This window comes from Ostrinia furnacalis, unplaced genomic scaffold (genome assembly GCF_004193835.3).
Source record: "Ostrinia furnacalis isolate ACB-3 unplaced genomic scaffold, ASM419383v2 OfSCF6717, whole genome shotgun sequence".
NCBI lineage: Eukaryota > Metazoa > Arthropoda > Insecta > Lepidoptera > Crambidae > Ostrinia > Ostrinia furnacalis.
Window position 1 is genome coordinate 75,836 of NW_021136956.1, and position 26,626 is coordinate 102,461.

A 26,626-nucleotide genomic window follows, 5' to 3' on the forward strand; every position below is an offset into this window, starting at 1 on the left:
AAAATGAAATTTAAATGTATGACGTATTGTGCAGCGCCCCTAGCGGCTACTTTCAAGAAATAAAATCTTCATAGAATTTTTTGACGTATTCGCTAGCGAGCTCACCTAACGTAAGCTCATGGTAGGCACACTGTAGCTTGATAGATATGTTAGTCTTCGCAAACAGTAACTACAAGTAATGATAAGTAAACAACAGGCATTCTTAGGTTGGGTTGCACCACCCAACTTTGACCGTAACTTTGACGATAACCGGTGTTTTTGTATGGATTTTGACAGATTTTTGACGTTTGTCAAAGTTAAAGTAAGATGGTGCAACCCAGCCTAAGTTAAACTAACAGATCGATGTCTCCAGCTATTTCAATATAGAGGTGCTGCATCTGTAGTACTGATATTATATGATGCGAAAGTTTGTGAGGAAATTATGTTTGTCAATCTTTGTTTGTCAAGATTTTGATGAAACTATACTATTTCATGCAGGCAAAGACGCGGGAAAAAGTATTTAAGAAACTATACTATGCAGCATATTCTTCCTCTATATTCTGAAAAATTGGCTACTAGATAGTTGGGCAAATTGTAATTGAATACAATACAATACTCGACAAAATTAAGGAAGAGCCACGTCAAACGTCTACAGCTCATAAAAAGTAGTCAATTGACTAGTGAGTCAACTACTGTTTATCACTTTCACATATCGATCAATTAAACGCACCTCTGGAAGCAATATTAAAGATATTTCCATTTACCATTAATCAAGTCGTACTTTTGAAAAGCAGAACAACCTATTTGCGCCAAAATACCCACAGCTGATTTGTACCATTACTGATTAGAAGCGTCACCTCAAAGCCGTTTCAAATTACAGACTACCCTCAAATTCCCCTACAGGTATGAGGTCCATTCCCACGTCCCCCTCTGGTTCCCGAAAGGCAATAGCGGAGTCTAATTGAGTCATAATCGTACATTTTCAGACGTGACGGGAATTCCTGGCCAATTTGATACCGTGAAAAATTCCTGGGAAAGGCGTTTTGATGTGCAGTATGGAGGAAAATAGGTCACAGTTCTGACGGACGTTTGTGGGAAAATGTCCACGTGGATTCCTGGCCTATTCCGGACTAGGTTTATACAGATTTTTTTTCTAAAGATCCCGAGATGATTCCAAGATCCGCTTTTGACTGTGATGTTGTTACTGTGCGTCTATACCTACTAAGATTTGAAATAGCAAAAGGTATCAAAGTCAAAATCAAAAATTTCTTTATTTGTATATGTACCTATGGGCGGCGTACCTTTTTAATTATTATTATGAGCCTAAATAATTATGAAATATATAGAATAATATGTAATTTAATTATTTTTGTATAAAATTAATACATATTTCATCGGTTTNTCGCACAGTCGCGACAGCAACATAATTACGCGCGAGCGATAGGGATGGGTAGCTTGGGGTCATTGGACGGGATTCTACGTGCTCACGGACCAGGCTTTATAAGGATCTTAAGCCATGTGCCACGCTGTTTATACTATTTTACCACAGACCGCACGCGCGATTTTTAGCGGAGGCCCTAAGGGCTATATTTCACCGGGACACCATGGCGGCGCAACCAGTCGCCGCTAGCTTTGCGCAACCAAACGGACACCATGTGACTAACTCTCTATAGAGCTGTATACATTTTGTTGGTAGCGGCGACTGGTTGCGCCGCCATGGTGTCCCGGTGAAATATAGCACTCATGTGCCCGAAAAACGCATTATACCCACGTCGCGGTGGCAGCAACAAATGCTAAACTATTTCTCAATATTGTGTAAATAACTTGTAATGAAAATAATGATTCCATTGTCCCCAGCCCAAACAACCCCAGAGAACTTGCACCGCGACTTCGGCGCATACACGCTTGACCCGGGCACGCGCTATCCGAACCTAAATCGCGCGGCCGTGACGCCGCACCGCGTCACCGGCTTCTACGACTCCGACGACCCGCTGCCGCTGGACGCCGCGCCCACCGCGCGCAAGCGGCGACGAGGTCAGTGACCCCCTCCCCGCCGGCTGGCAACAGCTGACGATCACTAAAGCCCGGTCTGTGAGCACGTAGAATTTTGTCCAATGACCCCAAGCTACCCATCCTTATCGCTCGCGCGTAATTATATTGCTGTCGCGACTGTGCGACTGACACCCACAGTGAGTGTGCGAGCGTGATAGCAACATATTTACACGCGAGCGATAAGGATGGGTAGCTTGGGGTCATTGGACAAAATTCTACGTGCTCACAGACCAGACTATAACACTGCCACTACGGCACATAGTACATACCCTTGCTATTCGAACCTGAACCGCGCGGCCGTGATGCCTCGGCTAGCTTAGTAAGTTTGTATAAATACGTGACAAACATTCGCGGATGCGATTACTATACCACACAGTTTAAAGTAATAACCCTTTGAAGAAAACAGCAAACGAAATAATCCACTATAAGAGCTTATCATCAGATATCAAGTTCAACCACGTCTGTTGGTAGGCGAGACAGCGAGGCCAGTGACCCGCAAACAAAATACCTAGTCGGTAAAACAGACGACAGTCTGTGATGGTCACGTGACAATCAGACGACAGTGCGCGCGCATTTCAAAAAGCGATGACCTATATGTATCATTGACCTACTGACACTGTTATACGAGTATTTAGCGTATTGACGTTATTGGGGGCAACTGCACTGACAATTTAATCAGTGACGCTTTATTATTGATACATTTTCGATGATTCGAGCTACTATTTTCGGCAGAAACAGCTGACGTTCGGTTTGTTTTAGCGAATCAAGACGAGGGTCAGACCGCAGACAGACACGACCGCGCATGCGCGGATTATCTAAAAGCGAAAGTGAAGTTATTGACCATTGGCAATATTGAAGTTATTGTTTTGACGCCATGACGGGTGCACCGTCGCGACGTCTGTCTTTTATGTTCATGAAGTGGTTGATTTTACACCACCATCTACCTTTTTGCATGATTCGTACAAGGCTCGTAGCGGTTCGCTCACTTTCAATTGGTATTCACTGTGAGTTCAGTGACCCCTTGACGTGGAGTGTGAAGCAATTCCACGATTCTTGGGAGTAGCTACTCGACGTTACGCTCACCGTCAGGGAAAAGCGGTGACCGTATTAATCGACGTAGACCGACGTCAACAAACGCAAGACAAACCAAAGACTCAACCCTGCGCGCGCACTGTTAAAAGAGTTGACCCAGATACGTCGATGACCTACTGTCACTGGTATTGACGGATTTCGCGGCGACTATCAGTGACGATGAGGTTGGTGACCTTGCATCAAATGCAACATTATGGACTAGCTGGTACCTTTGGCAGATACGACTCACTATGACGTGTCATGACGTGCTGCGATACACTTTGAACGAGACGACGAAGTCGCCCGATGCCCGTTGCGCGCGCACGTAAGATGAAAGTGAGTGAGCAGCGGCCGCCATATTGATTTGTTTTGACGTTACAACTCGCTAACACAAAGCTAGGGTCATTGATCTATAGGTGAAGCTCCGAAGCGTTAGTTACTGCAATATCGAGAACTGGTGTATAGTACAGTCACAGAATGAAAAGGTTCGTCAGTTTTCAAATTGATTCCTTCAACGAATCGCGAGCACATATTACCTTTTGAAACTATGTTACAGAATAATCTCGAGTTAGAGAAGATAATCTTTAACTGTTCGTCAGTAAAGTTCAAAATTATTCAGATCAAAGTTGTTTGACGATTTATCTTGTCAAGAAGATTATTATGATTGATAAACTAAAACCTTCTTGTTGGTTCAACCTGCCATTATTATTTCTTTTAAATAAAAAAAACTATTGTCAATTGGTCAATGTCATCATTGCATTGCACTGATGGGATAGAAAAATAAACAAGCAAAACCTTATTCGTTAGCAAACGTCATATTTATTGTACAGTCACGGAATGAAAAGGTTCGTCAGTTTTCAAATTGATTCCTTCAACGAATCGCGAGCACATATTACCTTTTGAAACTATGTTACAGAATAATCTCGAGTTAGAGAAAATAATCTTTAACTGTTCGTCAGTAAAGTTCAAAATTATTCAGATCAAAGTTGTTTGACGATTTATCTTGTCAAGAAGATTATTATGATTGATAAACTAAAACCTTCTTGTTGGTTCAACCTGCCATTATTATTTCTATTAAATAAAAAAAACTATTGTCAATTGGTCAATGTCATTATTGCATTGCACTGATGGGATAGAAAAATAAACAAGCAAAACCTTATTCGTTAGCAAACGTCATATTTATTTAAATGTTAGCAGCACTGTTTCTTGCACTGTTATGTTGGCAGGTTTGACTCTTACAGTACCTAGTGCAAGCGAAAACCGACACTAAGGTGACGAACCTTTTCATTCCGCGACTGTACATTGCCTAAAGTCAAGTACAGGTCGTGGTCTCTGCTTTCGGTCGCTTGTCTCGTTGCCGTCTTAATAATGTTTCAATCAGGGCTATCGTTTTAGCGCTCTCCAGACTGGAGACTCCAGTAGGCGCAACTGTAGAGTAAGGTTACTGGCACTTGCTAGTAGCGAAGACACTGGTGCCAACTGGTAAGCGCTAAAGCAGTAAGAGGACTATCGCATTTGCACTCACCTGGATGGCGCTTCTGTAGATTATGTCACATGTTAATCGCCAGTGGTGCTAATTGTTAGTATTAAAACGATGCCCCTCATTCATCATCATCATCATTTCAGCCACAGGACGTCCACTGCTGAACATAGGCCTCCCCCAATGACTTCCACAATGGCCGGTTGGTGGCTCATTCATCATCATCAACAGCCCTTTACAGTCCACTGCTGGACTATAAGCCTCCTCCTCTATAGTGGAGGGTTTTGCCATAATCTCCACGCTTGGCAGGCGGGTTGGAGATCGCAGTTTAAAAGATTGATGTTTTTCAGAGAGCGCTGCTGCCCGTTCTCTGTTGATGTGTAGTCCCTAAGTCGTCCACAAAATGGGCCTAACTACGGACGACAGCTGTCGAGCATGTGGAGAACATGCGGAGTCCATGAAATACCTATTGTGCGAATGCGACGCGCTAGCTAGAACTAGAATGGGTCTCCTGGGGTTGGCTTATCCGACACCAGAAGATTATAGGTCCTTCTCACGCACTTAATTCACTATATGGATAGGATCTTTGCGGATGAGGGAGGATAAAGGTATAGGGAGGCACAAAAGATCCCAATGGGTCGACGTGCATTGCGCCCATGCGCGGCCCTAAATAAGATAAGATAAGTCGCCTCTTACGACTTGAGTTATGGCCCTATGTCCCCTAGATGGGGCAGAGGGCGTCCACAACAGTCCTCCATCGCGTTCGGTCTTGAGCTATGTGTTTGATCTCGCTCCAAGTCTTGCCGATCTTCTTCGCCTCGTCTGCCACAGTGCGCCGCCAAGTTTGCTTGGGGCGACCACGTTTGCGTTTTCCTTGGGGGTTCCAATCCAGAGCCTGCTTGGGGATGTGATCGGGATCCCTTCGGAGAGTGTGGCCAATCCAGTTCCACTTGCGGCGCTTGATCTGCTGGTCGATCGGAATTTCGTGGCAGCGTTCCAATAGCTCGACGTTGGAGATTTTCTCAGGCCAGTATATGCCGAGAATTCGGCGAAGGCAGCGGTTGACGAAGACCTGCAGCTGGTGCGAGATGACTTTGGTGACCTTCCACGTTTCACACCCATAGAGCAGCACGGATTTAACGTTGGACAAAATTATCATGCCAGTTGTGGTGATTTGTGCGAACTATTTTTATATGGACATCTGCTGTACCGCTTATCAAAGTCAAAGTCAAAATTTCTTTATTTGTTTGGACTAATAAATAGTTCTTACAAATCGTCATTTTGCTCTTAAGGAGCCTCTACATGTCTCATAATCTTTTTACCCTACCAGCGCTTCGAGACCAACATTTGACAAGTGCTGAGAAGAAGCGCCGCAACAAACTCAGTCACCACTGTCTGCCGGTTAATATAAATAAATAGAAATAGTAGTAGTAGGTACATTCGATTCAGGAGCAGTTCACTGAATTTACCATGCATTCTTGTATGGTGTATCTTATAAGAATGGGTATACAAGATTGCGTGGTATAAACAAGGTAGTGACGTGCTAATATCTAGATTTACATATTAAGATACTAGTAGAAATGACTCGCATACATAAATTTGAATAACTTGGATTGACCAGTCCCCGAAAGCAGCGCCTGTTTACAGACATGACGAGTGAACCAGCCATCGCTTCACTCGACCATATTAGAGGGAATGTAACGACCCGCCTCACTACGCCACCACCCCAGAGACATTTTAGTGAGAATGACAATTCCAAGTTATCTCTTTAAAATAAAAAACTAATAATAAAGCTATCGAGCAAATAAATGAATTTTGATTTGATTTGATTTGAAATGGCGACGTGTTCCGTGTCGTTTCCAGAGGCAGACATCAGCGACGAGGTGCTAGTGTCATGGGTGGGCTGGTCGGAGCCGGGCGTGCGAGCCGCCGCCGGGCCCGCCGCGCTGTCGTCGCTGCTGCGCCGCTACCGGCCCGACGTGCTGCCCGCCGCCGCCAGCCCGCGCGCCGTGTACCACGTGCTGCAGCACGAGTTCGGTGAGACATTCATTAACCATTTAAGAGTAGGACCAGGCCTGTTCATCTCCGCGAGTTTACATCGAAAACAAAACACGCACGATGGCCCACCTACAGGATACTATTCGACAAGGCCTCACATACGAGCGAACGCGTATTCTTGTGTATGATGCTCAATGGTATGATGGAAGAAAATAAAGAAGATGGTGTACTAAATACTGTGCAGTATTTAACTGCCTAAATAATAAAAAACACAGAATGTACTTTTTTAAGTTGCCTCAAGACACTGAGAGGTAAATAAGTAGTTAATATTATTCATGATAATTCATGCTAAATCATGTATTTCCTCCGCCATTTTCCGCAGTTTGGCACCTAACGTCACATCATTTTACCGAAGTCAGCCCTATAGCTTCGGCGCAGTGCCGATCACTGACGTTTGTCAACAAAATGGTGCTCGACTCTTGAGACAGGCTAAATTACACCATATTGTTAATGACATTGAGCATACATTTTTTTAAATACCTTCGCGAAGTAAAACTTCTGTACGTAGTACTTATTATTATTCTGTGGTATTACTTATTATTATTCTGTGGTAGGACCTCTAAAATTAATCAAAATTATCTTTATTTGTATAGTACGTCTTTTTTTCAAATAAGAGCTGAAAATCAGTGTTCTGCTCATTTTAGAGCAGTGTCTACGCTTTCTCTTTGCTTTTTTGCATCACTGCGGCACACTTATACCTTAGCGCAGGATTTTCTTTTTTACTCTTTGTAATGTACTATAACTGTTCTACTACTCCTGTGTTTATTATCTTACTTTTTGCTTCTTCTGTGTCAATGTGTTTTGCAAATAAACCATATATCTATCTAGTTAGACTACTTCAAATGCTCTCAAGGAGCCTATACAGGTCTCTTTCTTTTTTTGCCCTACCACTGCAAGTTTGACCGCATCATCATCATCATCATCATCTCAGCCATAGGACGTCCACTGCTGAACATAGGCCTCCCCTAATGCTTTCCACGTTGATCGATTGGTAGCGGCCTGCATCTAGCGCTTCCCTGCTACCTTTACGATGTCGTCGGTCCACCTTGTAGGTGGACGTCCAACGCTGCGTTTTCCGGTACGCGGCCTCCATTCCAGAACCTTGCTGCCCCATCGGCCGTCAGTTATGCGTACTATATGCCCTACCCATTGCCACTTCAGCTTGCTAATGCCTTAGTTTGACCGCAACTTACTTAAATTACTAAGGGAGTTTTAAACCGCGCGTAAGATTCAAGATGAAAACGACCTCTTTACTTAGCCAAAATAATTGTGTATTCGCAGGCATCGCACCGTTCGCAGCGGGCGGCAGCACGCGTGACGTGCCCGATGCGAAATTACGCGCGTATCTCGCGCGTGTGTACGCGGCCTTCAAGGGCGAGGTCCCACACGTGCACCACGCCACCGACGCGTACGACCAGGTACGTTTGTACTATAGTCTGGTCTGCGAGCACGTAGAACTTTGTCCAATGACCCCAAGCTACCCATCCTTATCGCTCGCGCGTAATTATATTGCTGTCGCGACGGTGCGACGGGCGCCCGCAGTGACTGTGCGAGTGCGACAGCAACATAATTACGCGCGAGCGAGAGAGCGAGAGCTTGGGGTTATTGGACAAAATTCTACGTGCTCACAGACCGGGCTTTACGTCTGTACGCAACGGAACAGGCGGACACGCACTCACATTGATGTAATACTTGAAGAACACAACACATTACAGTTCAAGTATCAAATACACTATCTGCTTTGCTCTCGCGTGTGTACGCGGCCTTCAAGGGCGAGGTCCCCTAGTTGAACAATGGTGGCGTCCCCCTGTCAATGTGTTTGGTGGGACAGTTCAGAGTAGGTCATCTATAAATAATCTTTAACACTGATGATATATTGGAAGAACAGAATACAAACAACACATTCAAGTTCAAATATCGAATACACTAGCTGCTTCACTCTTCTAATGTCTGCAAGCAAGACAGTTTAAATTCCGGTCGCCGAGTAGCTAGAATTTCGTCCAATGACCCCAAGCTGCCCATCCATGTAGCTCGCGCGTAAATTGCTGTCGCGACTGTGCGACGGGCGGCCGCAGTGAGTGTGCTATGTGCTCGGCGACCGGACTTTACCTTCGAAACTGTGCATTGATAAGATATCGAACAAACTAACAAAGAAATTCACTCACATCTTATACACATTTCCCTACACAGGTTAGTAACACAGGTTTTTATGATAAGTGTTTGAATGGCACGGTTATAGTATAGTGCTACTACCAAAAACGGAATCGAGTATAAATGTCTTTTCATACACACTTATTATTTACCATTATCTTCAATCAAAACATCGAACGTACTCGTATAAATATACTCTTACGCTTCGCCAGTGCTAAGATAAAGCTACTATGTTCCTAATGGTTTAATATCAACCAAAATTCTATTGATTTACAACAAATATTTATACTTTGCCTGTCATTATCGTACGTCTTTATGATGTTTGTTGATCGTTTGCCTATGTTCGTATAATATAATAATAGTTATTTGTTCACATTCTCTTGTGATAATTATATCACAAACATGGGCTACAAAAAGTTGCAGCAGAAAAAAAATTAACGTCGTCAGTTTTACTAGTGTCAACTGTGTCACTGCAGCCAGCGCCTTCTTCCCAAAATATTTATCAGGTATCAAACTATTTCTGATAATATGAAAAAATCATCTATTAACCTCTTCCAGCCAAATATGGTTTTCACGTACAAAAATAGTTGTATTCTGTTAAAAAATATAATACAATCACGAGGTGTTGATTCGTGTTCAAATTGAGTTACAGCACATTCAGTTTCACGCTCGAAATAACGTCTAGTCATTTTTGGAGAACTTACCAACATTTTAACTAATATAAGTCTAGAATGTTCAATTAATATTTGAATATGATCTATTTAAATCTTAGAGATTTAAGTGAATGACCTGAAGGTCGTCCAAGTGTGTCTATGAAATAGGGGAGCCTTGTACTCCCTGCAGCGACAACAGGCGGCATGAATATAAACTAATGGCTTTCTAAAATCAATACTTCAAACTCGTACATAAGAACTGGAGGCTATTTTTATCTTTGCTCTCGTATTTGTCTCGAACGTTGACAATATAGGTTCTGCGACCATGCAACTGGTTCTGCAATTAAACAACTGGTATACAACAATAGCAGTTTAATAGGCCAGGTTACAAGGCTACCTTAAGTTACTAAAACTGTAAGTTTATTACTTTTTAACCGCGGGACATAACAACCTCCTGGGCTCCTTTATTATTGAAAATCCACGCTTGTAAAGCCACTTGGCGCTACGCTTGTAAAAGAGACATTTCAAAGCACGTAGGATAAAGTAGGCTAAGTAATTAGCTTAATATTTAACCTTAAAATCACTACAACCGTAAGTCAAGTTTACTTATCAAATACTGGACGTGACAATTCAGCGAGTGCGATTACTAAAAAATCTAGTCTCCTAACGCCTGGGCCTCGTTAATATTGAAAAGCCACGCAAAAAGTATCTTGTCTCTTAAAGGCATTTTAAGCGTCAAGGACGAAGTTCGTTAATTAGCTTAAATTTTCTACAGGAGTGAAATCAATGTGTGAAGGTTGAACACATTCTAGAACTTTCTTTAACAAATCTGTTACACGATACACACAAAGACGAACGTCGGATTCATAGTTCGTGCAAATTATTGCAACAATGTGCTATGGAAAAGATATTTGATACCTTACTCTTTGCAAAACTTACAGATATGGAACTAAATGATAATGTTGCGATACTTACCACTACATCTTAACTTAAATAGCAACACATTGGTAGTCTGCACAAACACATTAACTTATCACACAAATCTCCTCGTTTCAAGATAAATACTCAATATATTTTTTGTTTATTTCTAGATCAAACAAAGTATACAGAAAGAGAAACACGTACGAAATTCGACGGAACACTCAGTTTCAGTGTACTCAAGTAAGTAATTACAATTTTACAACCAGTGTTATCGTTTTTATTTGCCTTATTTTTCATCATGTACAGTCTCAAAATTAAATGAATTTGTTCGTTTCGTTTACTTTATGTGCGCATAAAATTGTAAATACTTCGCAGACTCACACATATCATTATTTTGTCATATTGTTGCAAATACCCGCTTAATTCAGTAAAAACAAAACAAGGGTGTGAAATATGATCTTTCATGCACACGCAAAGATCAAACGAGTGGCACAGTAAATACCATAATCTCGATTTCATATAAGCGATGTCGTGTTTTACGCAAGTGTATAATTCATTTGACTCTTCATAAATGACGTACTTTGTTTACATCATGGATTGTAAACTGATTTGGTCTCTGTGTCAGGCTTCCTCCATATTTGAACAATTTTGTCATTATTCTATTCATGCACCCAGGGCCGGATCTACCATATGGGCTTTTTTGGCTTCAGCCCAGGGCCCCATAGATTCAAGGGGGCCCACAGCTAAGTCAAGTCAAAGTCAAAAATAGACGATGATGCGAAAGAGTATAATAGGTGGGCCTCTAAGTGGTATTAGCCCAGGGCCCCCTAAACTCACGGTCCGGCCCTGTGCACAACATTTATTAATTATGGAGTTCAAAACATGTAAAACATCTTTTCGCTTCGATCCGCAGACGCTGCGGACGCTGACAAGTCTCACTCCAGCTACCGCAAGAAGCGGCGCTCCGTTCGCACGCCCCAAGTAAGTACCGACCCCGCGGAGTACCTCCGGCGCCAGATCGGCCGCCTCGACCTCGACGACATCTCGCAGCTGGCGCGCCTGCTGGGCGGCCGCGACCGCGCGCCCGCGCCGCAGACCGATGACCTCCAGCGGCAGATCCTCGCGCTCCTCGACCCCGACGAAACCCCCGACCCAGCCCTCCTCCGCGAATCCCTCGCCCAACTCCTCGACGGAAACGCCAAAACAACACTCAACACCGACAACACCCTCAAAAACTTCTTCGAACCGACCCAACAAAAACCCGCTCGCCCACCCCGCAAACTCAAAGGCCTCGACGCCTCCACTATAAAAGTACCAGACTTTTCAGATCTCTTCCAAGACACGCCCGCGGATACCAAACCCAAGCCGCAAAGGAAACTCAAAGGACTAGACCCCTCCACGATGAAAATACCAGACTTCTCCGATATCTTCCAAGATGAATCCGCGGACACTGATGCGACAGTCGTCGATGTAGAACCACTGATGAGTTCCTCCAAATCTACCCCTATAGAAAGCAGAAAGAAAAAAGAACTAACGAGATCGAACAGATCGCTGTTAATCGAAATCGGCAAGAAAGAGTTCGCCAGGTCGTCGTCGATGGACGTTCCCAAGAAAAAGGAGATGATACGCACGTCATCTACCGACATCCCGTTGCCGCAGAAAGGAAGAAGATTGTCCGAAGTTATCGACAGCCAAAAGAGACGTCACTCCCAGAGCCCCGAGGTCCTGAAACCGCACCCGCGATCCAACTCAATAGGGTCATCAGAAATAGCCAACACTCGACGCATAGCTGAGCTATTTGAAAACCACAAACGTAGGCATACCCCCAGTCCCGAATCTAGGTCTGTGCGTTCCGGATCCGTGACCAACCCTGAAATGATACTGCGAATGCAGCGCATGGCTGAAATAATCGAGGGTAAACGGCGGAACACGCCGAGTCCGGAGCGTACCAAGCGTTCGGAGTCGATCGGGAATCCGGAGATGGCGATGCGGAGGCAGCGCATGGTGGATCTGATCGAAGGCAGCAGGCCTCGGCCTTTAGAATTGGAGCCAGCTCAGCGCCGAGGATCGGGGGAGATGTCTTTCCACATGCAGCGCGCGTCCGACCTGATGCAGAAGAAGGTTGAAGGGAAGCGTTCGAAGGGTGGGGGGAGACGGAAGGCGGCAAGGGAGATAATGCGGCAGCGTTTCGAGAAGAGTCTTCAGATGCTGGCGACGGAGCCACGGATGGAGTTTGCGCCGTCCGTGGACCTGGAGAACGACTGCGGCCTGCAGCAGTACCGCGCCAGCGCGCCGCACTTCGGCGAGCGCGTCAAGAAGCTGGAGAAACAACTGCAGCACTATGTGAGGGGATGTGTGTTGCATGCGATGTGTTCACGCTCGAGGCGGGTACTTACTCGAGGTTTTAGAGTGGCTCCTTGCTATAAAACTTTGTATGACAGATTGTTTATGTCTCATAGACAAAATTGATCATCATCTGAAATACAAATGTTTTAGTAAGGCTGTGTTAGCTATCTTCCTTCAATATAATAACAGCGCCATTTACCAGCAGACTACGTGCACATTTTGTCTGAAAAGTCCAGTACGTGGATGACATAACGAGTTTTTCAGTGTTTGCATGGATTTACAGTGAGACATTAACAACCACGTGATGTTTGTAGTTTCTTCACCGTTTTAACTAACAGATAAGAATCTAGGTGTACATTCTGCTGTGATTACTGGTGATATTTATTTTTCCTTTTTTCACTACTTGATTTAACTTATGTGCTTATTAAATGTGATACATTAACTTAGCGATAACCGCAAGGGATGCTCGAAGAGAGGAAATGTGATTTCTTCGTGCCCATTTAAAGAATTGGTCATGGTCTCCAAATGTGGTCCCTTCGATTCTCATACTTCTGTCTCTGTCCCTTCCCTATATTTTTGAAAATATGTAGTTTTAGTCTTATGATTAGAATACGACGTAAGCCTACTAAACCGATCCTACATTGAAACCGGTTTGAAATGGTCGCGTCATGTGTGGTCTCCCAACGGAATCTATGGCAGAAACTTAGATGCAACTCAAAAGTAACTAGAAGTTATAAAATTATCACTTCACGGGATTTATTGCAACAATATCTATTTTTACTGTATATTACTAGAAGTTGCAGTTTCGTTGCAATAAGGATGTTTCCTGGGTAAAAAAGCAAGAGTTTTAATTAGACCCTCAGTTAGCTTATCAAAAACTACTGGACACGTATTTTTCACTTTTTAAAAGTAATGAAAATGTAAAGAGATAAAGCGTCCCAAAGTTCGAAAGAGAAGGCCCGTGACGTCAGTGAGTGCGTAAAAGTGCAGCACTTTGTGACATCGCGCGGAACTTCAACGCACTATAACTTTATAATTATTTGTTTGATTGACAATTAAAAATATACGTGTTCAATATTTTTTTATATTAAAATGGACGGACTAAAAAAAATATTTTTAGGAAACTAGCCTATTGCGTTTCACCGTGTGTTCTGGGCCTTACTCTTCGACATCCCCAATACCATAACAAAATTCTAACCCACCGTCTCCACAGGAGGAGGGCCGAATAGTAGGCGGGGGCGGACGCACCAGCGGAGGCGGGGCCCGCGTGGCCCGCCTTGCCGCCGAGCTGTCAGGCACCACCGGCCCCTCGGCCCCCAAGGCCACCAAGCCGAAGGACCTGATGCGCTCCGTGGGCAAGATAGAGCGGGACGACTGGAACGTTAAGGAGATCGAACGCAAGATCATGGAGAACCGGCTGGGCCGGCCCGGGCCCAAGGCGGCGGAGAAGGTGCCCAAGTGGGACCGAGAACAGGTTAGATTTCAATTAAAGCCCGGTCCGTGAGCACGTAGAATTTCGTCCAATGACCCCAAGCTACCCATCCTTATCGCTCGCGCGTAATTATATTGTTGTCGCGACTGTACGACGGGCGCCCGCAGTGAGTGTGCGAGCGCGACAGCAACATAATTACGCGCGAGTGATAAGGATGGGTAGCTTGGGGTCATTGGACAAAATTCTACGTGCTCACAGACCAGACTATAGCTGCATCAACTTTTCTAAAAGAATACATTTTATTATGCCCGTTCACCATCAATCCCTAATTTTTAAATTACCCCTATGAAAACAAAATGCCTGTTATGTTACCAAAAGGGTCACTTAAAAATTAGAGTTTGGTGTGGAAAACGGGCATTCAAAATTCAAAAATTCAAAATTCAAAACGTTTATTTGCCAAAAACACAGTTATACAGGGTGACAATATTAAATAGGATCATGTGTTTAGTCTGCTCGCAGACGTGCAAAAATTACAGGAGTCAATAGTATGTCAAATAATTAAGAAAATGTCAATTTAAAATTAAATTAATACATATCAATTAATTTCAATCGTACAAACTAAGTTTCAAACCAACTGTTGACAAACTTAGCCTTTACTGGTTTGAATTCTATTAGCAGCCAAGTTGTAAATCCTTGTTAGATTTGAGTTACAGTGGAGGAAAAACGAGTTATTGTGTATTCCCAGCACGGGTTTGACGCAGACCGTCCGCGTCCCATTCGCAAAATAGTCACACTCGGATAAAGGTTAAAGCCAAGGTTGAAAATGTTAAACCACTTTTATCTGAGTGTGACCATTATGCGGATGGGACAAAATGAATGACCAATTTTTAATTTGTGATGAAATGCGAATGGGATGGTCTGCTGCAAACCCCTCAACACTAGCCTTATAGATGACCCACACTGAATTGTCCCACCAAACTCAATGACAGGGGGGCGCTACCATCGTTCAACTACACTCGGCATCAAATAAATCGCATCTCCCGCGACAAGCACTTATCAAACGTATGCATCCCCACTTCCCACCAACATTGGTACCATTTGAAAGCCTAGTTCTAAACTTCATTTCATTAAAGGAAAGGTTTTTACCCAGAAATGTGTCTTTACAAGGATCCAGAGTCACTTCTTCAAAAAATAGGTAGTTACGCTATAGCCATTTTTTATGACTATAAAACTGTTAAGTTGGGATTAATCGCTATCCATCTGTTAAAGAGGACACGTGAGATCTTTATTTGGTTTTATAACCATAAAAATTGGTCTAATTGATCCCAGAGGTGAGCCCAAAGTGAGGTCTATTTTCAAGTCACTTTTATGGTATATGTTAATCATTTATTTAGAAATGAAATGTATTTTTCTTTAAGGATATTTATTGGGCTTTCAAATAACACCAATATTGTTGGGGTACCATAATTGTGTCAGAAGAAAATCTTTAAAGTTCGCGTCGCGGAAGGTGCGGTTTATTTGATGTTGAGTGTATATGGTTTCCAACATGGCAAAAATCGGAACCAGCGATCCGGTATTGACGGTGGCGCCCCACTGTCAATGTCATGGATAGGACAGTTCAGTATTTTGGAACTATACATTATTGTCTCCCATCAGTGGCAGGTGCTTTTGCTAAAAACAATTTTTGTTGTTCATTCAGTTCCTGGTTCGCCAAAGGCGACTCAAGGAAGGTGATGCCAACGAGGAGAAGTGGATGGAGATCGACGAGACCCTCAACAAACTCGACCAGAAGTTGAGGGACGCCGGCCGACCCGACCACGGCACCAAAAAGGTAAGGACTGTAGAAAATAAAGTGGGATTGTAAGGCCCAGAACAGACGGTGAAACGCAACTGCAACGAAACTGCAACTTTCTGATGATTCTTATGAATGAAACTAAAACTGAAAGTTTCAAACTGGTCGCGTCATGTGTGGTCTCTCAACGGACGCTATGGCAGAAACTTAGATGCAACTCAAAAGTAACTAGCAAGTGCAGTTTCGTTGCAGTTGCGTTTCACCGTCTGTTCTGGGCCTAAAGAAAGAGATATTTACTTTATGCGGACATTTTATTGACAGCTTTAAACACTTTTCAAACAAACAAAAAATATAAAATCTTCATCCAACGACAAACTCAAAAAGAGGTTTTGTACAACCGGCACCCTATTGGCCTGCGAAACAGTCAAAAGTGTTGACATGATTTTATGGTGGTTTCTAAACTGCTGTTTATTTGACTGAAATCCACTGCCGCAGTTTAATATAGTTCCAAAATACTGAACTGTCCCGTCCATGACATTGACAGTGAGGCGCCACCGTCAATACCGGATCGCTGCTTCCGATTTTTACCATGTTGGAAACCATATAGTTGAACGATGGTAGCGCCCCCCTGTCATTGAGTTTGGTGGGACAGTTCAGCGTAGGTCAGGGATGGCGAACCTTTATGTCTCAACGTGCCACTTTTCAGAAAAAAATGTTTGATGTAGTCATAGACGTGCCATCAAATAACACCTAATGCTATCAATGAGGAGTATAGTACAAGTGGCACCACTGGCGAGTGACAAGGCCTTACCAGAGCCTTACTTTACAGTGACACTAACGGACGACTTATTTACTATTTTATTTTATAGTGAATTTTGTGATTGGTGACGTGCCCTCAATATTGTGGCGCGTGCCATCGATGGCACGCGTGCCATTGGTTCGCCATCCCTGGCGTAGGTCATCTATATCTGCCATTTTGAATCCTAATTTGGAATATTTGAGTTTGATTGGTATTCAGGTTGCCAATCTTGCAACGAAATTCGTGAAGAAAGAAGACGCCGAACCAGCGGCGCCGCCGAAACCGCAGCCCAAAGAGGAGGTAAGTGAGGTATAATGTCAAAAAGTTTCTTTTTACTCCTAAGGGAACTATTTTATAATACTTTCCCCTTAAGGGCTATATTTCACCGGGACACCATGGCGGCGCAACCAGTCGCCGCTACCAACAAAATGTATGCAGCTTTGCGCAACCAAACGGACACCATGTGAGTAACTCTCTATAGAGCTGCATACATTTTGTTGGTAGCCGGCGACTGATTGCGCCGCCATGGTGTCCCGGTGAAATATAGCCCTAATATTTGAAGTGTTTGTGTAACTAAAACAGTACTAGTTCCATCTGCAAAATTCATAAATTCACGTATTTAATTAATAAAATCTGTCCCAAAACTTCATCTTGCATTTGCGCAACATTATCGACCCTTTTCAACATAATAATATTGACCATTGTCATTGGTTTTCGACCTTATGATAAGTGAATAAAGTAAAGATTATGTTTGCTGAGTTGCACCATCTTACTTTAACTTTAACAGACGTCAAAAGTCAGTCAAACTCCATACCAAAAAAAACGATTAGTTCATATAACTCACGTCTTGACCTTACGGCTGCTATGCTGCAGCCGTGGTCACAAGCAGACTGACGGCTCACGGCGTCTTCCGTTTGGGCGGGCTTGAAAATTTTCAACTACCCTCATATTGCTATTTGTTACACCACTAGTGATGTTACCACGACACACAACACACAATATCCGTATTCGTACTTGACGGCAAAACCCGCGGTTTACATTGATTAATAATCACCAGATTCACACACTGGTGACAATTTAAACCCGTCCTCCCGATCGATATTTTTACGTTATAGTCTAGTCTGAGAGCACGTAGAATTTTGTCCAATGACCCCAAGCTACCCATCATCCTTATGGCTCGCGCGTAATTATGTTGCTATCACGCTCGCACACTCACTGCGGGTGCCAGTCGCACAGTCGCGACAGCAATATAATTACGCGCGAGCGATAAGGATGGGTAGCTAGGGGTCATTGGACAAAATTCTACGTGCTCATGGACCGGGGTTTAGTTACTGTTAAAGTTAGGTGGTACAAGTCAGCTGTTGTGTGGTAGATAAAGAAGAGCTGGCGCGGGCCGATGTCGACGGGCGTGCAGTGCGCGGCGTGCGGCACGCGCGTGTTCGCCGCCGAAGGCGTGGGCGCCGACGGGCTCGTGCTCCACCGCGCCTGCTTCCGCTGCGCCGTTTGCAAGCAGGTGCTGCGCCCGGGGTGAGTGGAATTACCTTTGGCAACATTTATTTACAGTCAGCGTCAGATTAATCGAAGCGTCTAAAGCCTGGTCCGTGAGCACGTAGAATCCCGTCCAATGACCCCAAGCTGCCCATCCTTGTCGCTCGCACGTAATTATGTTGCTGTCGCGCTCGCACACTCACTGCGGGCGCGCGTCGTACAGTCGCGACAGCAATATAATTACGCGCGAGCGATAAGGATGGGTAGCTTGGGGTCATTGGACGGGATTCTACGTGCTCACGGACCAGGCTTTAAGATAACCAATATGATCTGATATTCAATATTTCAAATACATGTAACCAGTCAAAGTAAGCATATTGTTCGTGGCACCCAAAGTAGTCAATTTAATCTTAGCAACACTGTTCTCAATTATATATGAGCTGTCAGGGTGTTCAAAAATATGTATGCAGATATGACAGAAACTGTCATGATTTTTTCTTAATCTATTTCAAACGACTGACTTTAAAGAGGTCACAAACAAAAACATGGGCTTCGGGCCCTTTTTAACTGTAAATACTGGCTTCCTGACAAAGAATTCAGAGGGCCGAGTATCAAAAGCACTCACTAGTGAGCGCGTCAAAAAAATACATTTAATGTATGACAGATTGTACACCGCCCCTAGCGGGAAACGTTCAAAAACTAAAATTTTCATACATTTTGCTCACTAGTGAGCGCGTTTGATGTAAACTCACACTCAGCCCACAGTTACGATCTTTTGTGAGTATTGGAGAAAAACTCAGGAGACGTTGGTAAGTATTGTATTCACACGCAGCAGATTAGTGGTGTCTTGATTAAAAAGTAATGGCCGTGCGACCAATCGATAAAGCAGCACTCGGATGTGTAACGCCATCTGTGGTCGTTTGTAGGAATTGGCTTACTGGATTAGAATCCCAGTAGTTCTGTTTACGGAAGAGGAACCATAGATGGCGCTTTATAAAGTTGCTTATAGATGGCGCTAAATATACAATATTGGTTTGGAAAAGTGAGGTTATAAAATACACGTTTATAATGACATGGTGTGTTTAACTCAATATTGCCATTTTGTTAGATACGCCTTTCCGTGATTCGACCCACGATTAGTTTATATGTTTGTGCAAAGTTTCAGTCTCTGCAATCCCAACATTCCATACACTCATGTGATTCGCTGATGCGTCACAGACATTTGTCAAGGTACACACATATTCGTACAAAGCTTTGAGCAATGTTTCACTTTTTGCAAATGCAATAGGCATGCTAACAGATCCTGTTATTTTAAGAATTTGGAATATTATAATAAAATACAGATAAAAAAGTAAACTTTTAGTTTCATGACTCACGCTTGATTCATTTCAATTTCAAGCTCAAAACAAAAGTATCAAAATAAAAATAGAAATACCATGAAAATGCCACATAGTTTTTAATATCAAAGCCTTATTTATGAAACCATTTTGAAAAACAATATTTATTAGAGATGTCAAATAAATTCCTATAAGTACGTGACTATTTTTATAAAGCATTTTTGGGAAGTCCATAAATGATTTTCAAAAAGTGATCTAGGAGCGTTTTTAAAATGCTACCGAAATAATTCGATGAAATAAATTCGAATAATAAAGAAAGATGGTGAACATTATTCCTATTTATTGAGAGGTGTGTCTTGAAAACACCAAAAGTCATCATTTCTCATACCTTTTCGCAAATATTGTTTATAATAATATGTATTTTAATTAAACAAAGGATATCTTTTTTCAATATTGTATATAAAACCTAAAAAGGGATGGGGCTCGTCCGGGATTCGAACCCGGGACCTCTCACACCCAAAGCGAGAATCATACCACTAGACCAACGAGCCGGTTGGAATATAGGACGAACCGTAGCGTAATATTCAGCCAGACGGCGCATATCCAGACAGACGGGAAGGGTGGTATCGATTTTCCGGGCGCGAGTGAAGCTCCTACACTTTGAGAGGGTTAAGAGACGAGTATCGAAAGGGAGATTACACTGTTGTATAAATTGATGAGGTTTTGCAAAAGGGTTCTAAAGGACAAATTATGAATTCAGAGAATAATAGGCTTTAAAATTGAACATATTTTCTTATTTTATTGAAATAGGTAATGTTTATATTAACAAAAATATTAGATAGGTAGGTTTTTTATGCTTAACACCATCCAAATGTAGATTAATGCCGGTCACACACTGTCAAGATGTATGTGTACAAGTTTGTGAAAATGTTTTTGGAAAGTTTTACTCTTTTAAATTTCGATTGCCCATACAAGTTTTGCAAATGGTTATAGATTTTGCAAAGATAGAACAGAACACATAATGGACGACCGTTTCATGGATGAGTACAACTTTGTACCGCAACAAAACGCTTGACCAACTTTGCACATAGGTAGGTACATAGTCAAAATATTTGCATTTAACACTGACCTTTGCATATTTGTGAATATTTGCAAACATCTTGACACACATCTTTGACCATCATAAGAGATACCTTTAGTTCTATCACGTACAAAAGACTGTCTTGGAGTCTAAATGCGGAAAAGATAAAAAGAAAGAATAGTTCACGTGCAACTTGAATGCAAATTTTTTGAAACATTCTGTTTCTTGCGCTCTGCACTCATCTCGCGATCAGAGTGCAATTTGCAGACCAATTTTTAATGCAAACCATACATTCCTGCTACAGAAACTACACAATGGAACGCTACGGCACTCGGCTGGTTTGCCTCCGTCACTCCGGAGTTAGTGTGCCGGACGCGGTGGCAGCCCTGGCCGGCCCTCCCCGCAGCGAGGCGCCGACCCCCACCCCTGAACGGATCAGCCTGGAGCTGAGCGATGGGGGTGCCCGGGAGATCGACGAGGACGAGTGGACTGACAGGAACTGCCTCGCCTCGGAGACATCTGGCGCCGGGGGACTGAGGTACGTTGGGCGGCGTGACCAGGCCAGCCTGGGGCTGAGCGACGGGCGCGCCCGGGAGATCGACGAGGACGAGTGGACTGACAGGAACTGCCTCGCCTCGGAGACATCTGGCGCCGGGGGACTGAGGTACGTTGGGCGGCGTGACCAGGCCAGCCTGGGGCTGAGCGACGGGCGCGCCCGGGAGATCGACGAGGACGAGTGGACTGACAGGAACTGCCTCGCCTCGGAGACATCTGGCGCCGGGGGACTGAGGTACGTTGAGGCGTGAGGCCCTCTCTGAAGTGAGGTCCCCATTCCCACACCCGAAGGTCGCACGTCATCTGTCATGGAAATAACAGACGACGTAATTTACATTAGACCGCGGCCTATTGTACATTTTGGAATAATTTTGAACATCTACTCATTGGTTCGCAAAGTGAGGGGAGGTGCAAAGACCTTTAAAAGGGGGCGCGGACCATCTGACTTAAGTATAAAAAACCAGCGACCGCTGAGAGAATGCATCCAGACTGCTCGATACGACCAATAAATAATCTTGACGGGAGGAGGGGGGGCGCGGATTTTTTTTGTATGGCGCGTTTCAAATAAGTTTGGGAACCAATGCTCATGTTCGACGTGAACACTAGTAACATGTCAACTTGTCTTTCGCAGCGACGAAGAGGAATCGAGCTCGGACGAGTACACGGACGCGGGAGACAGCGACAACGCGCCGGACGGGTCGCCGGAGCCGGCCGGCGCCGCGCCGCCGCGCCCGCCGCGACACGACCTCTACTTCTCCGACGACTCCTTCGGCTACGACGACTACTCGGACGACGGTGAGTGTGGCTCGGACGAGTCCGGACGCGGAGACAGCGACAACGCGCCGGACCGCTACCGTCGTAGTCTATGCAGGGAGCAAGAATGTTCGGAAGTTGTAATTGTATTAAAGAATAACCGTAAACGACTTATTTATTTGATTTTCCAATGCTGAAATGTCCGTTAAAATCAATTGAAAATTGATTTATTAAAAAAATAGGAAAATAATTATGATGGGTTACTTTTTTGTTGGCTTTTAGGCCAATTCTGACAATGTTTTCTTGTTGCTCAATGAAATGTCATCAACAGGCGCCGAATCGTCCGGCAACGAGTCGTGTTCGCGGATGCGTGCCGCGCGCGAGGCAAGGCGTCGCGAGGTGCCCGCCGACAACCGTCCGCCGACGGACAGCAGCGAGGTACCGCGCCCACACACGACACGACCACACGACGCGCGATAGGTGCGCCGGAGCGCCACGTCGCCGCCCCGCGCACACACACACACACACACACACACACATACACACACACGCGCCAATAGGCTAGATGACGAAATTTCAATTATTTGTCCGTCAGAAAGATAATAATCAGAAAATATTAGACTCATATTTTTTATTTTCTTTTCATAATAATAATAGACAGTTTGACACCATTCCCCAATAATTCGAAATCACAACTTTTCTAAAAACACACTTTATTCTGGTCTTAAAAACTTAATTAATTTTAAATTACCTGTAAATTACGATTTTTGGTCGCAATTTAATTGAAAAAAGTAGTTTGTTTGAGTTGACAAAATAGTGACGTCACTTGCTTGTAGTGCCATACAAAATCTATCTATGGGAGAGTTTCATTTTGACAGTTTAAAAAAGTACGTCAATTGATTGGTGGTGTCAACACGTCTATTAAATAATAACAGTGCTACATCGAGTTAAAATGGCGCGTTACGTCACGCTTGAGTAGAATTTTTACTCAAAAGTGACGTCACACGACATTTCAACTCAATATAATACTGTAATTATTCGATTATGAAAAAAAATCATACATGTGTCGAAAATTTTTTATTATCTGTCTGACGGACTAAATAGAATTTCGATTTTATTACCCAGTCATCATCCCTATTAAACAAATTGACACGAAATCGGACAATCACAACTGAATACTTCTTGTACTATGAACTGTCAAAGAGTTCTGATGTATCGCGTACTATGTTAAAATTAACGCCCTTTTGTTTGTTGTCCCATATTCAAGTGAAACGCTACCTCGAGCTTGGCGGTCGACTTCTATTTTATAAGAAAATCTTACTTCAGCTGTCGCGTTTTGTCAAATGAGGGGCTAAATACGCTCTGACAGGACTGACAACTGCTCTTATCAATCAACTTTCTATAAATGAATGCTGTTGATTAGTAACTGCTTTGCTATTTTCGTGCAAGTCATTGGATTCTGATAGTAATGATCTCATTTATTTCGTCTATTAAAGATCAAGTGATCTTTTGAAACTCATTGAATTACATTTTTACCATGTTACAAGTCCCGATAAAAACTGCAGACTAAAAGTAATTTTAAATTCCCATTATTTTCTCTGTCATAGCCAAGGGAGATAGGTGTACCCCAAAAGCGTGAACCAGTTGTACCCGAGGCGCGTCCACAAGTCGTACCCGATGCGCGTCATCAAGTTTCACCTGACACGCGTCAAGTATTACCCAACGCGCGTCAGAAAAACAAAAAAACCGACGCAACGAACTGCGTAGTCGCGTAGACGCGCAGACAAGAGGTGTGCCTAAACGCCGAATCGCCGCCCCCCGCGTTATAACAGCTATTCATCTGTATCATTCATTCATTCAATGATTCTTCCAATCATTCGCCGTGTAACCGAATGTGTCGTTCATTTTATTAATGTTTCGCGTATTCAATCATTGACGTTTGTTTTTGAACAAGCATTTTCTAAGAATGACCCTTATTATTCAACAAAGCAACCATTTTCAATTCCAGCAAGCAATCATTTCCGCGATATTAGAACGTCTTTTTCCCGTTGGTGAAAAAATAGTTGCCTCCTTTTAAACTTTATTCGGATGGAATAAAGTTTTGAACGAATGAAATATTAAAAGATGGCATTTACACAATTTCGGTCTTAATTACCTTATACCGAAGATTGATTTCAGACCAATCATCATTCGTTCGTCAATTAAACACAAACGTTGAACATCATTGAAGCCATTTATGATGCAACAGTCACCGATCATACACATGTCATATCAATTGATATTCACTCATTAATATGTCATTGAGCATTGCGCAGCTTTGATAGAATTGTTTACCAATACACATAGGGTTGCCAGGTCCATAAACACAAAAGCCGGACTCTGTGCTTCATTTGGCCGGACATTTTACCCTAAAAGCCGGACATGTAACGGAATTAGTGTCATAGCTCACGAGTGAGTACTATCATCATAGATTGCGTAACACCCTGATGCGTGCGCTTGATATTATTCTGTAACTCGACTTTCGCCTGGCGCTGCAGCCACATAAAAAGCCGGACAGGCCGGAAAAGCCAATATTTGGCCGGACAAGACCGTAAAAAGCCAAACATGTCCGGCTAAAGACGGACACCTGGCAACCCTACATACACATTGAGGCTTCATGTTCATCCAACGTTCAATTCGTCGGTAGTGGCGGTGGCTCGCGGACTAGCCACGTCCGAATGCGCAGCTAACTCGGGGCGGCGACTTCGGCGGTAAGAGTGTATTTGCCCACACTAACTATCGTCTGTCGGCGCTTACTGTCTTATTTGTTGTGAATTTTACTCAGAGGACTAATAGACTATGAGCTAGTGAAGCTGAAAGTTTGTCAGCGTATGCCCCTAATATAGGATAGAATGTTGGTGAATCATGAAGTTTGGTTTTGCCAGACAGTTTTTTTAGGATGGCTGCCAAAGCCACGATGACAAAACACTAAGCACTCAGATTTCGATCTCGAAGAACATAAAGGCAGATTTACCTAATACAAGAATGAGTAAATGTCCTTTTAAAAAAATAATGCCGAAGTAATTTTCAGGACTCCTTGTTTTTATTTTACATTAATATTCAATAATGCAAAGAGCTGCAGAAGTTTCATACAAAAAAGACAGTAAACCCGATCGGAACTTTGATGGCGCTTCCGTTTGTTTGTTTTAAATATTTATAACAATATATTCTGTTTTTATCGTTTATAACCAAACCCCATAACGACCCAACTGATTCTATAATATATGGCCATAGAACTTCAATGTATATAATTATGTTTATGTAATATATTGTGTAAATAATACTTTTTGCTTTTGTGGGTTGTGTTTTCCTAATATGTATATTTAAGTATATGTATAATATGACGTCTGTTTTATTTAATAGCGTAATTTGATATTTTTTATAGTTTATTTACTCATTTAAATAGTAATTTATTCCATAATATACTTATTCAATTACATAACTGGAATTTTAAGAAAGAAAGTATTGTCTCTTGTTATATTAATAGCGTCCATCTCTCAAAATCTATTTTTTTGTCTATGATATAATATTATAAGAGAACCAAGCCCCACTTTCAATATTGCTTTAAAATATCATTCGTGTGATTTTATCAACTTACGCTAGTTACCAAATTATGTCCAAGTATAAAATATGTATATGGAAAAAAGGATATTATTCAAGATAGGTGAGCTTAGTAGTCTGCCATCTATTGTTCGGACGGTAAGTTAGTGTGGAGTCAACTCTGGCGCACCTGGGTCATTCTCGATTTGTTTAACTGCTACTGTTTGATAATTTTACCTTTCATCGGTTGAAGGTGTGTAGTATATCTTAAAAAGGTTTACAAGTTGAATGTTAAGCATGTTATCAATCGAAAATGACCGTATGTTATGTTCAAAATATTTCTCACCCTGTCTTTGCTTGTATTGAATGCGGAAAGCACAGCACTTTACGGTCTGTTGGTTACTTCATCAAGATTACCAGTTCATAATTGGTCTATACAGGGTGTTAGGTAAATGGGTATATGAGCCGACACTAGCCCATGTTAACATGGGCATGTAAATGGTATGGTGAAGTCAGAAATTTGATATCATCATTTTAATTTTTTAAATTTTTATACAAAACAAATTTTATAAAATCCGATTTGTATGAAAATTAATATAATTAAAATGAAGATATCAATTTTCTGACTTCACCATACCATTTATATGCCCATGTTAGCATGGGCTAGTGTCGGCTCATATACCCATTTACTTAACACTCTGTAGAATGCCATGCTTTCCCCATCCGAGATGTGATCTGAAGCCTGGCTTCCGATACTACGAGCACATGTCAAACAGGCCTCCTACTAGGTGGACCGACGATCTGGTAAAGTCGCGGGAAGAGCCTGGATGCGGGCAGCGCAGGACCGTTCATTGTGGAAAACCTTGGGGGAGGCCTTTGTCCAGCAGTGGACGTCATTTGGTTGAAACGAACGAACGAACGAACGTCAAACAGGTGGAGTCGGAGGAGGAGAGCGAGTCGAGCGACGAGGAGGTGTCGTCGGCCACCGAGGTGTCCACCGACAGCGAGTTCGCGCGCGAGGACGCCGCCGCGCCGCCGCCCGCCATCCTCGTGACCGCGCCGCCCGCCCCCCCGGCACGTGACCACCCGCCCCCCGCCC

The 26,626-nt window shown here is 43.1% G+C and overlaps 1 protein-coding gene and 1 non-coding gene across 10 annotated transcripts in view; one reads left to right on the forward strand and one right to left on the reverse strand.

Annotated features, from left to right (window-relative positions):
* The first annotated feature begins 1,778 nt into the window (after nucleotides 1-1,778).
* LOC114362758 (F-actin-monooxygenase Mical-like) overlaps nucleotides 1,779-26,626 on the forward strand; it is a 36,919-nt gene continuing 12,071 nt past the window's right edge. For 2 of the 9 annotated variants that reach the window (XM_028318280.1, XM_028318285.1), the window contains exons 1-13: nucleotides 1,780-2,013; nucleotides 6,446-6,619; nucleotides 7,922-8,058; nucleotides 10,536-10,605; nucleotides 11,279-11,346; nucleotides 13,925-14,185; nucleotides 15,843-15,974; nucleotides 16,954-17,043; nucleotides 18,107-18,261; nucleotides 20,945-21,178; nucleotides 21,827-21,990; nucleotides 22,280-22,386; nucleotides 26,461-26,626. The exon at nucleotides 26,461-26,626 is cut by the window's right edge and continues 1,973 nt beyond it. In XM_028318280.1, the coding sequence (XP_028174081.1) occupies nucleotides 1,809-2,013; nucleotides 6,446-6,619; nucleotides 7,922-8,058; nucleotides 10,536-10,605; nucleotides 11,279-11,346; nucleotides 13,925-14,185; nucleotides 15,843-15,974; nucleotides 16,954-17,043; nucleotides 18,107-18,261; nucleotides 20,945-21,178; nucleotides 21,827-21,990; nucleotides 22,280-22,386; nucleotides 26,461-26,626 (1,963 nt within the window). In that variant the 5' untranslated portion in view covers nucleotides 1,780-1,808. Of the gene's footprint in view, nucleotides 2,014-6,445; nucleotides 6,620-7,921; nucleotides 8,059-9,185; nucleotides 9,298-10,535; nucleotides 10,606-11,278; nucleotides 11,347-13,924; nucleotides 14,186-15,842; nucleotides 15,975-16,953; nucleotides 17,044-18,106; nucleotides 18,262-20,944; nucleotides 21,179-21,826; nucleotides 21,991-22,279; nucleotides 22,387-26,460 lie in introns of those variants that run through there. The other 7 variants (XM_028318278.1, XM_028318279.1, XM_028318281.1 and 4 more) reach the window with 7 other exon arrangements.
* TRNAP-UGG (transfer RNA proline (anticodon UGG)) lies at nucleotides 20,039-20,110 on the reverse strand. Its single transcript has one exon. It is a non-coding gene; the product is annotated as a tRNA-Pro (tRNA).